The sequence below is a fragment of the Pieris rapae genome, chromosome 5 (assembly GCF_905147795.1).
Source record: "Pieris rapae chromosome 5, ilPieRapa1.1, whole genome shotgun sequence".
NCBI classification, from domain to species: domain Eukaryota; kingdom Metazoa; phylum Arthropoda; class Insecta; order Lepidoptera; family Pieridae; genus Pieris; species Pieris rapae.
Window position 1 is genome coordinate 1,609,498 of NC_059513.1, and position 12,984 is coordinate 1,622,481.

A 12,984-nucleotide genomic window follows, 5' to 3' on the forward strand; every position below is an offset into this window, starting at 1 on the left:
TTTAGGGTTGTATGTATTTTTTAATGCTGTATCATTAAAAAATTAAAAAAAGGTCTTTTATTTAAACATTTAGGGGGGTGAAAAATAGAGGTTGTCCGATTCTCAGACCCACCCAATATTCACACAAAATTTCATGAGAATCGGGAAAGCCGTTTCGGAGGAGTTTAACCACAAACAATTCTTCTATGTGGGAGTTATTTTGGAATTCTATCGTATTAGTAGTTACTGTTAAGATAGGAAAATGTAGTGAAAATAAATAAAAACAATTTTATATGGTATAGTTTGTTTGGTGTATAGGTACCTTTATATCGATTTGTTGCTCCTGATCGCACCTAAAGGCTCCTAATACTATAATGAAATGCATTACTGTCTGACTTGTGTTATGTGCGACATATACACAAGTCAGACGAAGATGAAGAATCTGACGTTTACGTTATAATTCTCATAAAACGGGACGGGCCTAAATGAACGTATGAATAATTTCGTATCTAAAATATCCAATCCATTGTTTCGATCCTATACATGCAACTACATCACCCACATATAATTTAACGATCTAAAATTATCAATAAAATAGAACATGTTTCTCGAAGCACCGTCACCAAGTTGGCTGCTGCCAATCATAGGAAAGAAGGTTTAAGCAAAAAATACAAACATTCCACATTAGATTTTTGATTGAAATAAGAGGTTTCGATAATTATCTGTAATAAAAATCTAGAATCATTCAAAATTTATATATAAATTTAATAATAACATTATCCGACCTTTAAAAATATTTGTTAAAGAGCGAGAAAGAAAGAAGAATGAAGCAACTAAGTAAAGGTTTTCTATAATATGTATACAATATTAGTATTATAATTATTATTATATTACAGGAAATGGTACTTACCTTATATTTATAAATTTTGTTTAAAAACCATAATTAAAATCCTTTAATAAGCCAGTTTCAATAAAATAAACCCAACAAAAAAAATATTTTCTATATAATACTTATAGAAAATGTAATCAACTAATCACACTTGTTTTTTTTTCCAATATATATTAAATAGATTAAAACAATTTTAAAAATCTTCTTAGCTGTCATAATTATGTTTGACCCTATATTCATGTTAAGAAACATCAGAAATTAAAAAAATAATATAGGCATCTACAATTCGAAAATAATAATCATGCTGAATATTCTCCGAAAAGTTCTTACAATTCTAGAACTTACCAACTCAGCTACTATCTGGTCATCAAGTCGCTGGCATTTGTTTCTTGGTTCGGTGACTTTTTTAGGCTGAAACAAATATTTCAACTGTTAGATACTAATTATTAAAAAAATTAGACAACCGTTGGAAAATAAATGAAAAGTAATTTGACACCCTCGTAGCTAATGGATAGGCCACGAAGTGTCCAAAGATATACTATATTGTGTGTGAATGTTATATAAGCAACTACATATTATCTTAAACTATATAAACATAATCTCATAAAAACAAAAATCTATCAATTAAAATGGATAGTGATCAAATCAATGATCAAAAAGTTGCCACGGTTCCATTTCGTATTGTTGTTTCTTTATCCAATCTTTTTTTTATGTAACTATTTTGTTGAGCAACCATCAAAACTTGGAATTGTAAGAACACAAAACAAAAAAGTATAAAAAAGTGCGTACAAAGTACACATATCAGAAGTGAAACTTCTTTGTAAATTAATTATAACTAAGGTAAAAGCCCCAATAGATGCAACACCAGTATGTGATCACTCCATGAATTTGTATATTATATATATTCACATTTATATGTCCATTAAATAAATAGTCTATGTTTACTGCACAAGACGTTATGCGACTGAATTGCTATCTCAAGTTCTAATATATTAAATAAATATATCAACCATGTATTTTTTCTCGATCTCACTCTCTCACTCTCTTTCAATCGCTCTCTCCCTTTTCTTCAACAAAAACGCTACACGTCTTAGTGATGTTCCGTTAAAAAACTACCCTCATGCGCCAAAAGAATTTTCACTTCAAGAAGTATATCTATCTTTCTATAGTTAATGGTTCGTTAGCATACGTACGTTACGTACGTTTGTATCACGGCCGTAAACCAAAAGTTTTCTTTTCGGCTTGTCCCAGCTACGGACAGCCGGATATTTTTTTTTATGTAATAAATACGTACGTCACTCAAGGATAGTATTGCATAAATAGTGAAATTTTACATAGCTTTGCTCTTAGTGATATTATTAAAGTTACATTTCTCTAACACTTGCGCGTACGGCGAACGTTGTGCTACTGTTAAAATCAAAAACTAATAACACAAATCAAATACACAAAAAACAACACGTAATCCATACCTACTGCGGTTACTTAATTACATATTAATTAGAAAAAATATCATACATATATGCAAAAGTGATAGAATAAGTCATAAGAATAATCTAGAAAGCAAGAACTGTGTAAAATTGCATCAATATTAAGGTATTTTAAGTTTACAAAAATATAAATATTATGTACCTATAAAGTACACATAATTTTTTTTAAACATAAAATTTAACACCAAGTTAAATCTTATGTATAAAATAATTTTTAAAATTACTTGTATTTGTATAGTTGTAACTTATCAGGTATGAAGTTTTGTGAGAAAATAAATAAAGATTATTATTATTATTATATTTACCGTTGCCCTAGTAGTTTTGAGCACTGTGTTTATGTCATTGATGGAATGTATAGAAACATCAAGTGTCGATGCATCCAACTTATCTTCTCTCTCTTTCTTCTTAACTTGAGTTACTTTTTTTGGTTCAGGTTGCTAAAATTATTACAAAAATAGTATTAAAACTAATTTGCAGTAGTCAAACTAAAAACTTTTTTAAAGATCAATGTTCAATAAACTCTCTACTCTCAGGTCATTCTTTCAACTCCCGGTTCGCGCCTCTAACTTTAATGTACGCAATAACACTCATACAGTGAAAAAGATCATGAATAAATATCAACATGTGTGACACACCAGAGGCCTATAACATACTACTTGACCACAAGAAAATTTATGACGGATAATAAGTCTCACAATTAATTCAGAAACATGACAACCCTTAAAACCATACTGTATTTGTCCTTATTACTTTCGGTTTACTTAAAAATAAGTGTGATAAAACTAATTCCTTAATACTCTATAATTTATTAACTTTATGAATGTACGTAAGAGCTATTTTCAAAAAGTATAAATAACCAAGGAAAGCTTTTGTATGGTTGATCAAAATTTAAAACTACTTACAAAGCTATGATGACTCAAGTCGTCTTCCCAATTGTTAATCTGATCAGCAAGCGCAGCTAGCCGTCCAAACTTCTTTTTACCGTCTTGTTTGGATTCATGTCTAATATTCTCTGCGGGTGGAGTTTCTGCTGAGAACTCTAGCTCTGTTCTATGTATTGGTGAGGATAGGTTCGGTGTATCTGGAATTGATTAATTTACTTTGATGAGAAACTTAGAGCCATAAAAAGGCAGTTAATGCTTATAAAACCAAACTGATTTAAAAAACTTTTAATTTTAATATTTATATTACCAAAAATCACTCCCGAGTTGAATGTCCTTTGCATGCAATGAGTGAGTTGCGGACAAAGTTTTTTGAACAGATATTTGCTTGGATACATCATCTTCTTCACAAAATACTATGTTTACAAATTATGAAAAAACTTACCTGAATATAAATTCCCAAGTCGATCCAGTCTTGATTTAAAGTTTGTTCTTACATTTGTCTTATCAGTCTTATCATCTGCCATATCTGGCTTTGTCATTAGCTTTTTGGGGCTGGTACCTGGAAAAAAATTAAAAATATACTATACAGCTGAATAAAGGTTTCTATGTTTTGCTACTATTGGACTAGGGAAAAAAACACATTTGGATTTGATAAAGGGGTCTGAGGGCAGTCCTGTCGAGGAAATGCCTATTTAGCCAACACTTTAATGATATATAGTGTTTAAGAAAGATGGAAAGAGGCAAGGGCAACTGAAGTGCTGTTTCAGAAGTCAGAAAATAGCAGCACTTACACACTATATGAAAAACAATTAATCAAACTTAAGTAAAAAAATTAGTAAATTCTACTTAAAAAAAATTCAAAGTGACTTTCTAATGAGGAGAAAAAAAAATGCTGCCTGTTAACTTCCTATAACATAAAAAAATCTTTTGACTATTTCAAAGAATATTCATAAAACCATTACCTATGTATCTTACAATAATGTAAAATATCCAGGATATCAATACAATTAAAGTTAATATATAAAAATTAACAAATTGCTGAAGTTCTACTATAAGCTTGGCTAAACATGATTGAATTAGAATAAACATTTGTATAACTTTAGCAGAAATAGGAATAATAAAATCAAGTCTTTAAAATAACTGAAGTGATGTATACTTTTTCAGACTTAGCGAAATATAATAATCACACACAAAACTGTACAAATAACTTACCAACTTGTTAAAATCACAGAAAATTCACTGTAAACTGGTGTATTTGAAATTGATCTCATGAGAACATTAGTTAATTTTGTTTACAAATAATTTGATGTGCACTATCAGTGGTTAGTGAGTAATAATTATAGGAAATATTTACATAGCGTAAGTTAATGAACTAAGAATGTGAACTTTACATTTAAAATTCAAGCTTATTTTTAATGACAAGACCATAAAATAAATCTAATGTACTATGTACAAGGCAAATCAATATTAAGTCAACATAATAAGACTAGATTGTATCACTAAGTAATTCCTTGAATAGATGTAGGTATCTACTACTTATTTTATTCATTCATTTTGCTTACCTTCAATTTCTGTAATCTGTACATTACTGCCTCTCTCTAACGAAGAATCATATACAATGCTTATAGGAGCATCTCTTTCTTCCACTTGGACTTCAATTTGAATGTCATTTCTGTGTGAAATATTAATCTCAACAGAAACATCAGAATTTCTTCTAGTCAAACTGCCACGGTTTGGACTTTTGAACTCTTTCTTCGTGACTATAACATCGTTTTTAACCTTCTGGGCTGATGAGGCTTTTCGGTCAGATTTCTCTATAACCCTCTTAATTACTGGCGTATTACAGTTAACAGTTTCCTTGATTGAGCGTTTGGGTGATGTTATTGACTCTCTGGCGGGTTTAGATGGCGATTTTACAGGAGAAGAGTTAGTTTTCAGTAGATTTTCGGCTAACGGCTTTCTCTTTGGTACGGATTGACCAGAATTAACAAGCTTTTGGTCAATTTTCTCTTGTCTGGCACGCGCTCGTTCTAACATACGCTGTAATTCATTATAAAGAATAAATTTAGTTACTTTAAATTAAAACAAAGTTCAAGGATGCATAACGTCTTTTAAAAGCCGAATCCTACCTGAGTGAAAGGATCCATCGCACCACTTTTACAATTATTGGTACAAAAATATTACACAAGACAAGACACTAACATATCTATACACAAATTTTCAACTTATTCTTTATATGTTTCATCTGTTATTGTAAAATTGAGAATAATTCTTGAATTACGCCCGTTATAATCAGTTTCCGATTCGACACAACAACAAACTGAATTTTTTGAATTTAAGTCTCATATCATTGGACAGAGGGCGTGTCTAAAATAAAACGGCGTCAATGTTTTTCTTCTGTAGTCTATGGAAAACTTTCTTTAACGATAGATTATAATCTAGATGGCGCTGAAATAAAAAATATTGGTAACATCAAAGACTATTGAGTATTGAGGTCTTTGGTAATATGAAGGGGGTAAGCTACAAAATTTACATCAATTAACAACTAATACATATTTATACTGGAATATTTTCCAAAATTCACTCCATACTTACACTTCTCAGTTTATGTAAAATAATTTTGGTTTGTTATCCTTTTACCGCAATATATAAGGCTAAGCTTCAATCACGCTCACCCCTAATATTAAAAGTCAAAATAATATCAAGATTAACACTTTAATGAAATGGTTGTTATCGTCTATAAATAGTTATTTTATTATCTTTCAGACCCCTTTGTAATGTAATGATTCATATTTAAGCTTGAATGACTTCGATTTCATGAGATCAACCTCTTATCTTAAACTCAAAACTGAAAATCTTTATTCATATAGGATAAATTCGCAGCTCGCAAGTTAAGGGCATAGAGCAAGCAAGAAGAACTGGCTAGAAACTCTCCGCCACTTTTTTAACATTAAAGTTTAGGATCAATTAAATAACCGTCTAATTTTTATGGATTAATTTACGTTTCACGAGAGTTTTGAACCCATTCAGTGATAATTCTCAGTTTCGCTTGGAAGTTTGTTGTAAACTTAAGAAAATATATCAACAACAAGTCCAGAAAGGCTTTCCATTCGCTGATACAATGAATATGTTTATCGACTCTTAGAAAATACGATTGCGATTGTAGTAGTGGCACTACACATATTAATATTATGTACACACAAACTGCACAGCTATAATACCAGTTTTCATATACCTGTTGCGTTAGTAATCAAACAACATTCATACGTAGTGCCAGTGAATTTGCCAAACAATGGGTGAGCAATTACTATAGTCCTGGTTTTTATACCTACGTTTATTTCCAGGCTTCCTTTCTCTAGGATGTATTTGTTGGTTGAAACTGCTTTGTCCATTTACACATACTTTTTAAATGTATATACATTGTTTATTTATTTTTATTTACTACCTGGAATAAAAACAAAGAGAAAATAAATAGCAAAAGTCACGGTATAAAACAATCACATCAATTAATTGTCAAAATTCATTAGAAAGTTTAAAATGTTCTCGAGTAACTGTTAACGGAGATATAAGTTATAACCTGAAGACAATTTCTTCGGTGTTTACTCGATTAATTTCCGTAAAACCAGCAAATTCCAGGGGTACTTCACCTTTATCAATATTTTTAAATTTATTTGGTAAGTAATAAGTTCAAATAATTATAATATTATCAAACCTTTAATAAAAGACTAGAAATTTATCGCCAATTTAAAGCATAAACCGTTACAAATCAAGCAACTCAGTTTAAAGTACTAAGTATTAATTATTTAATAAGATGATTACTTAAAAAATCACGATGATGCTGACGATTTTTAAATATTTTAGTAGTCGAATACTATGCGAAATATAAATTATGGGTAAACATTGAATTCATATTATAATGACTGCGCAAAATAATATCTAAACTTAACAAAGAGTGATCGAGAAAGGCCGATTGAAATCAAGACGATAGCAATACTACTTATAATACTTGTAAAACCATAATATTTTTGAGAAGTTTTTTTTTCTTACAATGTATCTATATTATTAATAACTTATAAAATTGAAAATAGTCCTTTGATTTCATTAAGGGGTATATACGTCAGTCATATATATATAGGTTTAATGTCGAATATATAAATTAAATGTATATTTAATATAACGAACAAAAAGGCATGTTAATAATGAATAAAGAGAAATAGGCCATTAACGAACGAGAAATTTGCTGTCGTAATATCCTTTGACCTCGTTCAAAGATGTGTGATGCAATGTATATCTACATAAATAAAAAGGAATCGCAAAACTCGAAGACTGCTGGACCTTCTCGAGTGGATTCTCGCTGGATTTTCTTCAAATCGTTGAGAAGGGAAAAAATTGAGAAAATATAAAAATAAAAAAAATATTTTTAGGTTACTTAGGTTTTTTTCTGGATACGACAACAGACTCTATGGGGGTAGAATAAGCTAAAAAGGTTAGCCTTTCTTTAAGAAACATTCTCAGGGTGCAGCTGGTTAAAAATAAAATTAAAATATCTTTAAGTTTTTTCACATAAGATCACTAAACAATTATTTGAGTATAATCCAGCAATCGTACAATCTATTAGTTAGTTAATTGTTGTTTATGTATATGTATGAATTTATTAAACTTATACAATTTTCCAAAATTACTTTCGGAATGATATGTATAAAATTCATTTACGCCCACTTCTAGACCTTGAATCCAATTTAAGTACTACCTAATCCAATTGAACGATTTACAAATCCGCTATTATCCAGATTAGCCTGGAGCATAAAGCAAGATTGTTAGTGCTTTATACTCTATAAATTATATTCATTTATTTATTGGATTCGTTCACGACCGAGATTTTAAAAGAGTTCTGCTTAGCTTCTTTAATCAGCAATGATGCTTCAATGATGATGCGTGAATTCCATTCGAGAGCTATGATTGGGATTATTTATAATAGTTCCCAGAGTCAGCCATTAATCTCAAAAACGTTTTTTTACCTTTCTCGGCCTGCACGGTTTGTGCGTCAGCCATGCAAAAAAGTTAGGAAGTGCGTTATTAGATTTATTGGATAGGAAATTGGTGCAGAATTTGGAAAAGGATTAGATAAATGTAGTGTAAATTTAGTGTATTTAGTGTAAAAGTACGTATATACGTAAAACATAGGTTATAATTTTATATTGCTATGTAATTAAAACATGTTAAACTAAAGATAAAGAAAGTATTGTGATTGGGTCATAGATCGTAAACTTTTATCATATAATAAAGAAAACTAACAACAAATAAGGTAAATAGGTAGGAAGCTGGTTCTTATAGTTCTATGTACGTTTGATGTATGTATAGTATGTGTACATGACTCATTAGTCAATCAACAATAAATGTGAATAGGTAAATTAGACTTTTCCGTATAGATTCTTATGAAATCTACGTGATAAAATAAAATGATACTAATGTAATAAAAATAAAAATACGAATGATTGTGTAAAATACGAAACTACGTATTCAGCTCATTACCAGCACTCGAGGCATATAAAAGAGTGCCTGAAAGTATAATCATATAATATTTCCTAGGCAAATAGAAAAATTATTAGGATTATAGGAAGATATATTAAAAGGATTAATTATTGGGTTCGGGCATAAAACCACAATGCCTTTCCATGCAGTTTGAACTCCAGTATACTTTGTCAGGATTATTTATTATCAGAATGATATGAGAGCGATAAAATTAAAACAGCAATTTGCAACTACATATTTAACTACGTTGTTTACTATTTATTATAAGAAAAGGGGGTTTTACATACAAGGCAACCAATGTTTTACGGGACTTCACTTATTAACGTGTCATAATTTAATGTCGTTTTAAACAAGGAAAAACAATATTCCTTATCGCATTGACCACATTGACCTTATGAATAATACCTTGTTCAACTTATGTATTGCAACTCATGTAGATCTGAATTATATAGAGAAGTTTTTGTATCTATATACTTACCATTTTTGATCGTCATCTTGGAGCTATCATCATTATTATAAAGTATTACCAAACAGCGAATTAGGTTTTTTGTATCGTTTATATTTTAAGTATTCAAAGTTTTAATCATAACCAGTAGGTACTTTATAGGTTTAATCAGTAATAATCGATGGGTATAGCCCGGTAATTACCCTGCTTCCAGATCTCATGCGACAAATGTATTGTTCAGTTTCAGCTATTAGCTTTTCATCAGCGTAAAATTCCTGTCCTACGAACATTCTTTTAAGGTTTGACGAGCTTATTATATAATTATTTGACGGCTAATCGATTATAATCTGTGTTGAATAGACCTGTGTTATAAGTGCCTATTGTGTATTGGTCGATAATATATCTTTAGTCTATGGCAATCCGTTTATTACAGTATCAAAATGGTTTCGTTTTCTTTTCAGGTTCCTTCGCAATTGTAACATTGTTTGCTGTGGTGTTCATCGCAGCGTACGTTGAAGCAGGCCGTAAGTAATTAACATTCTGAGAGAGTCGCATTACAAGGACAATTGCAGTATGTATGTAGTGAAATACAGTTTTTATTGTAACTATACAAAATCTGATATAACGACTTCAAAGGGACTACTCATATTTGGTCGTAAAAACCGATTGCCGTAGCAGCTGATTTCGTTAAGTAGGTACCTAATATATACTTATTACCGAATACGTGATTATTTTGAAAGCATTTTAAAATGTATTTTCCCAGTAACCAAAAATCAAACTACAAATGATATAAATGTAATATTAATTTGTATTTCCAGCTGCTGGCAACTGTCCGTTGCCATCGAAGATCTACGGCTGCAGCCCCAAATGTCACGACAACTACGACTGCAGTCATGGCAAGGCATGTTGCCCGAACAGCTGCAATGCCAAGTCCTGCGTTGACTTAGCTGCACATGGCGGTGGGAATAATGACAAGTATTCGCAATGTTAGTGAGTTTTTTTAATTAAACAATATCCATAGCGCTGAAACACCTGCATCATGAGCACGCCCACATGTGTGTGGGGTGTGGGTAAGGTGAGAATGAGAAAAGTACGTGAGGGTACACACCTCGTACTTATCTCACTTTTACACCATCACACAACACAGCCGAATTAGGTATTACTTTGTTAAATTAATTGAATATATTTTTCCTTTTGTAAATGTTTGAACCTTTTTGTTAATAATATGTATATCCTTTGATATTACATAATGTTTTTATAGGATAGGTTCTGTAGGATTTAAGTTCGATAACAAAGTAAACAATTTTTATGTCGTTTAAGACATATAACGAATGAAATAAATATTCTAGTCAATTGGATGTTTTGAATTCTGTACAGCGGTCTGCCACAGACCACGGTTGCCGTGTCTAAATTGCTATTTATAAAAATATCTAGTACCTAAGCAATCGCGTCAACCTACACGTCGTCGACGTCATACCGAATCGAATCAGATTTTCAAGCTGATTTCGAGCTTTGATAAAATAATTTATAAGAAAAAAACTAATTCCTGTAAAATACAAAATGTTCTAACGAAATATGTTGTAAAATTTTATACGTAAAATCAAAACTCGCTTCTTTTACCACAGACTAACAAACTCTCAATATTACAAATTAAATAAAACGTAAATAAACTGTGAACACATAACAATCTAAAGAATCTAATCTAAGAAATATAATTATTTACATAATATGATTACAAATGAGCCTGAAATCAAGTTTACCATTAAGTGATACCGCCGCCCATGGACAGAGGGCTCACAAGTGCTTTGCCGGCCTTTTAAGAAATGATTTTTACGAAATAAATAAATTTAATTAAAAAAGTATCAAATTTTTATTTTTATCTTTCAGCTGGAGGCGCAGGAGTTTACTGCGCTAACCAAAAGTGCAGTCCCTTTGAGAAGTGCAAGTTGGATCCCGCTACGAAGAAGATGAAATGCATGCGCGCTTAACCCAATTTTTTACAATCACAACTTTTTTCATTTATACTCGTAAATTTTTAAGCATCTGTCAAAATAGTATATTATTTTGACAGAAACAGACACATTCGTTATTTATGCGTATAGAAAGAAAAATGGATTAACAAAAGAACTGCAAATATTAAAGAAGTATGTGTCACGTCATCTCAAAAAATGGTAAAATTCAGAAACCAGATGCTAAGTCTGACGTCTGACGAAGTCCTTACGTCAATTTTTTTTTAAATTTTGATATACAGGAGATCGACCTCTCTCGTTTCTGAATCTAACTCTTAGTAATGATAGATGCAACTTGACAATAATTTTTGAGGGTACTTTATGTACTTTTAATATATTAAAAAACAACTGCGAATATACCTGTTGCCAGCTCATTAGACGGATTATTAGAGATTCTTAGATTTTAAATTATTATTATTTTGTCAAATTTTATACTTTATTAAATTAATATATTATGATCATAAGTATGTTTTATTCAACTGCCATGTATTACACATTATAAAGTTGATACAAATCTAATAAAAACTCAACGCGACTATTTTCATTTATCGAATCGAATCTAAGATAAAACATAAATGCACTTTCTAAAAGGTTAAAACTACTATAAAGATCTATAAAAAGTAAGTTACTCCTTAAAATTAAAATAAATAAAATACCAATAAAATAATGACAAAAAATTACATTACTACATAGTAGATATTATGATACTATATTGGCAGAAAGAGAGGTCCTAAACATGTTCGTTCGTCTTTGTGCACGTATCAGAAATAAAGGCCGATAAAAAAAAACAAAATCACAAATGTCCCTGTGCACGCACGGCTTCCTTGTGAAGTCAATAATTCGCTGGCAACAACGATCAGTCACCCTTTTGCCGTAGCGTTGATTACAGGCGCCAAAACTATAGAAAAAGCGCGCGAAAACTATTTGACAGTTGACATAATAACAGAAACAAAGACAAATGTGATTTAAAACAACAACAAAAATACATAACAAATTTATTTAAAAAGTCTGGATAAACTGAAAACTTAAGTAACCCAACACAATATAAAATGCTATGCAACTTCTATTTCCTTACCACCCTATTGCATAGCGAAGCGTTAATAATGAATTGACAATCGATCATTTATGCGTGTTTACTTCGAGAAGCTATTATGGTGTAATTAATAACTACACAGGACATTTCACAAAGTTCACAACTATTAGGGAATCATATTTTAATATCTCCTATTAGCCCAGTCATATTAGGTAAGAAAAGGGGTCAACCTCGGAATGAAAGATAATAAGCTGCAAATTGGTATGAACCTTTGTTTTGTCATTCTAAATGTTGTCTCAAAAGTCACAATCGTTATCGTGTCCGCGTCTCAAGATATTCAAGGTCAAAGGTCACAAAAATCGGTTTTTCGCGAATATCTGGCTTCCTATCGGTTAAATGAGATTTGCATTCTTTATAAAAGTTGTAGGCTATAAAATTCCCTACAACTTTTGTTAAAACTTTTTTTTCATACGACCAACCGTTTTGAAGGTAGAGCGCGAAGTGCACATCGTACAGACATAAACCTGTACAACTGTCAACACTTCCACCAACAAGTGTAGCAGCTCATCAACACATAAAACGTGTCTACTACCAGATTCAAACGTGGTTAGGGAAGGACTTAGAACCTCAAGAATGGGGCTTGATGCTTGAAAATGAAATCCTGGAGCCCATACGAACGTTATTACCTCCAGCACCAGCCGAACTACTAAACGTAATATTTTGCAA

At 31.0% G+C, this 12,984-nt stretch overlaps 2 protein-coding genes across 6 annotated transcripts in view; one reads left to right on the plus strand and one right to left on the minus strand.

Annotated features, from left to right (window-relative positions):
* The window catches only part of LOC110996381 (anillin), a 45,040-nt gene extending 39,466 nt beyond the window's left edge, over positions 1 to 5,574 (minus strand). For 3 of the 5 annotated variants that reach the window (XM_022264019.2, XM_022264018.2, XM_022264016.2), the window contains exons 1-6: positions 5,369 to 5,573; positions 4,802 to 5,279; positions 3,682 to 3,798; positions 3,258 to 3,436; positions 2,661 to 2,792; positions 1,214 to 1,279 (exon numbers count right to left, since the gene is read on the minus strand). In XM_022264019.2, the coding sequence (XP_022119711.2) occupies positions 1,214 to 1,279; positions 2,661 to 2,792; positions 3,258 to 3,436; positions 3,682 to 3,798; positions 4,802 to 5,279; positions 5,369 to 5,386 (990 nt within the window). In that variant the 5' untranslated portion in view covers positions 5,387 to 5,573. Of the gene's footprint in view, positions 1 to 1,213; positions 1,280 to 2,660; positions 2,793 to 3,257; positions 3,437 to 3,681; positions 3,799 to 4,801; positions 5,280 to 5,368 lie in introns of all 5 variants that reach the window. The other 2 variants (XM_022264017.2, XM_022264020.2) reach the window with 2 other exon arrangements.
* Positions 5,575 to 6,406: 832 nt separating this feature from the next.
* Positions 6,407 to 11,686, plus strand: LOC110996408 (WAP, Kazal, immunoglobulin, Kunitz and NTR domain-containing protein). The gene is made up of 4 exons (XM_022264061.2): positions 6,407 to 6,535; positions 9,678 to 9,740; positions 10,035 to 10,202; positions 11,104 to 11,686. Exons 1-4 carry the CDS (start codon positions 6,532 to 6,534, stop codon positions 11,202 to 11,204), a joined length of 336 nt encoding a protein of 111 aa, XP_022119753.1. The 5' UTR covers positions 6,407 to 6,531; the 3' UTR covers positions 11,205 to 11,686.
* The last annotated feature ends 1,298 nt before the right edge of the window (positions 11,687 to 12,984 follow it).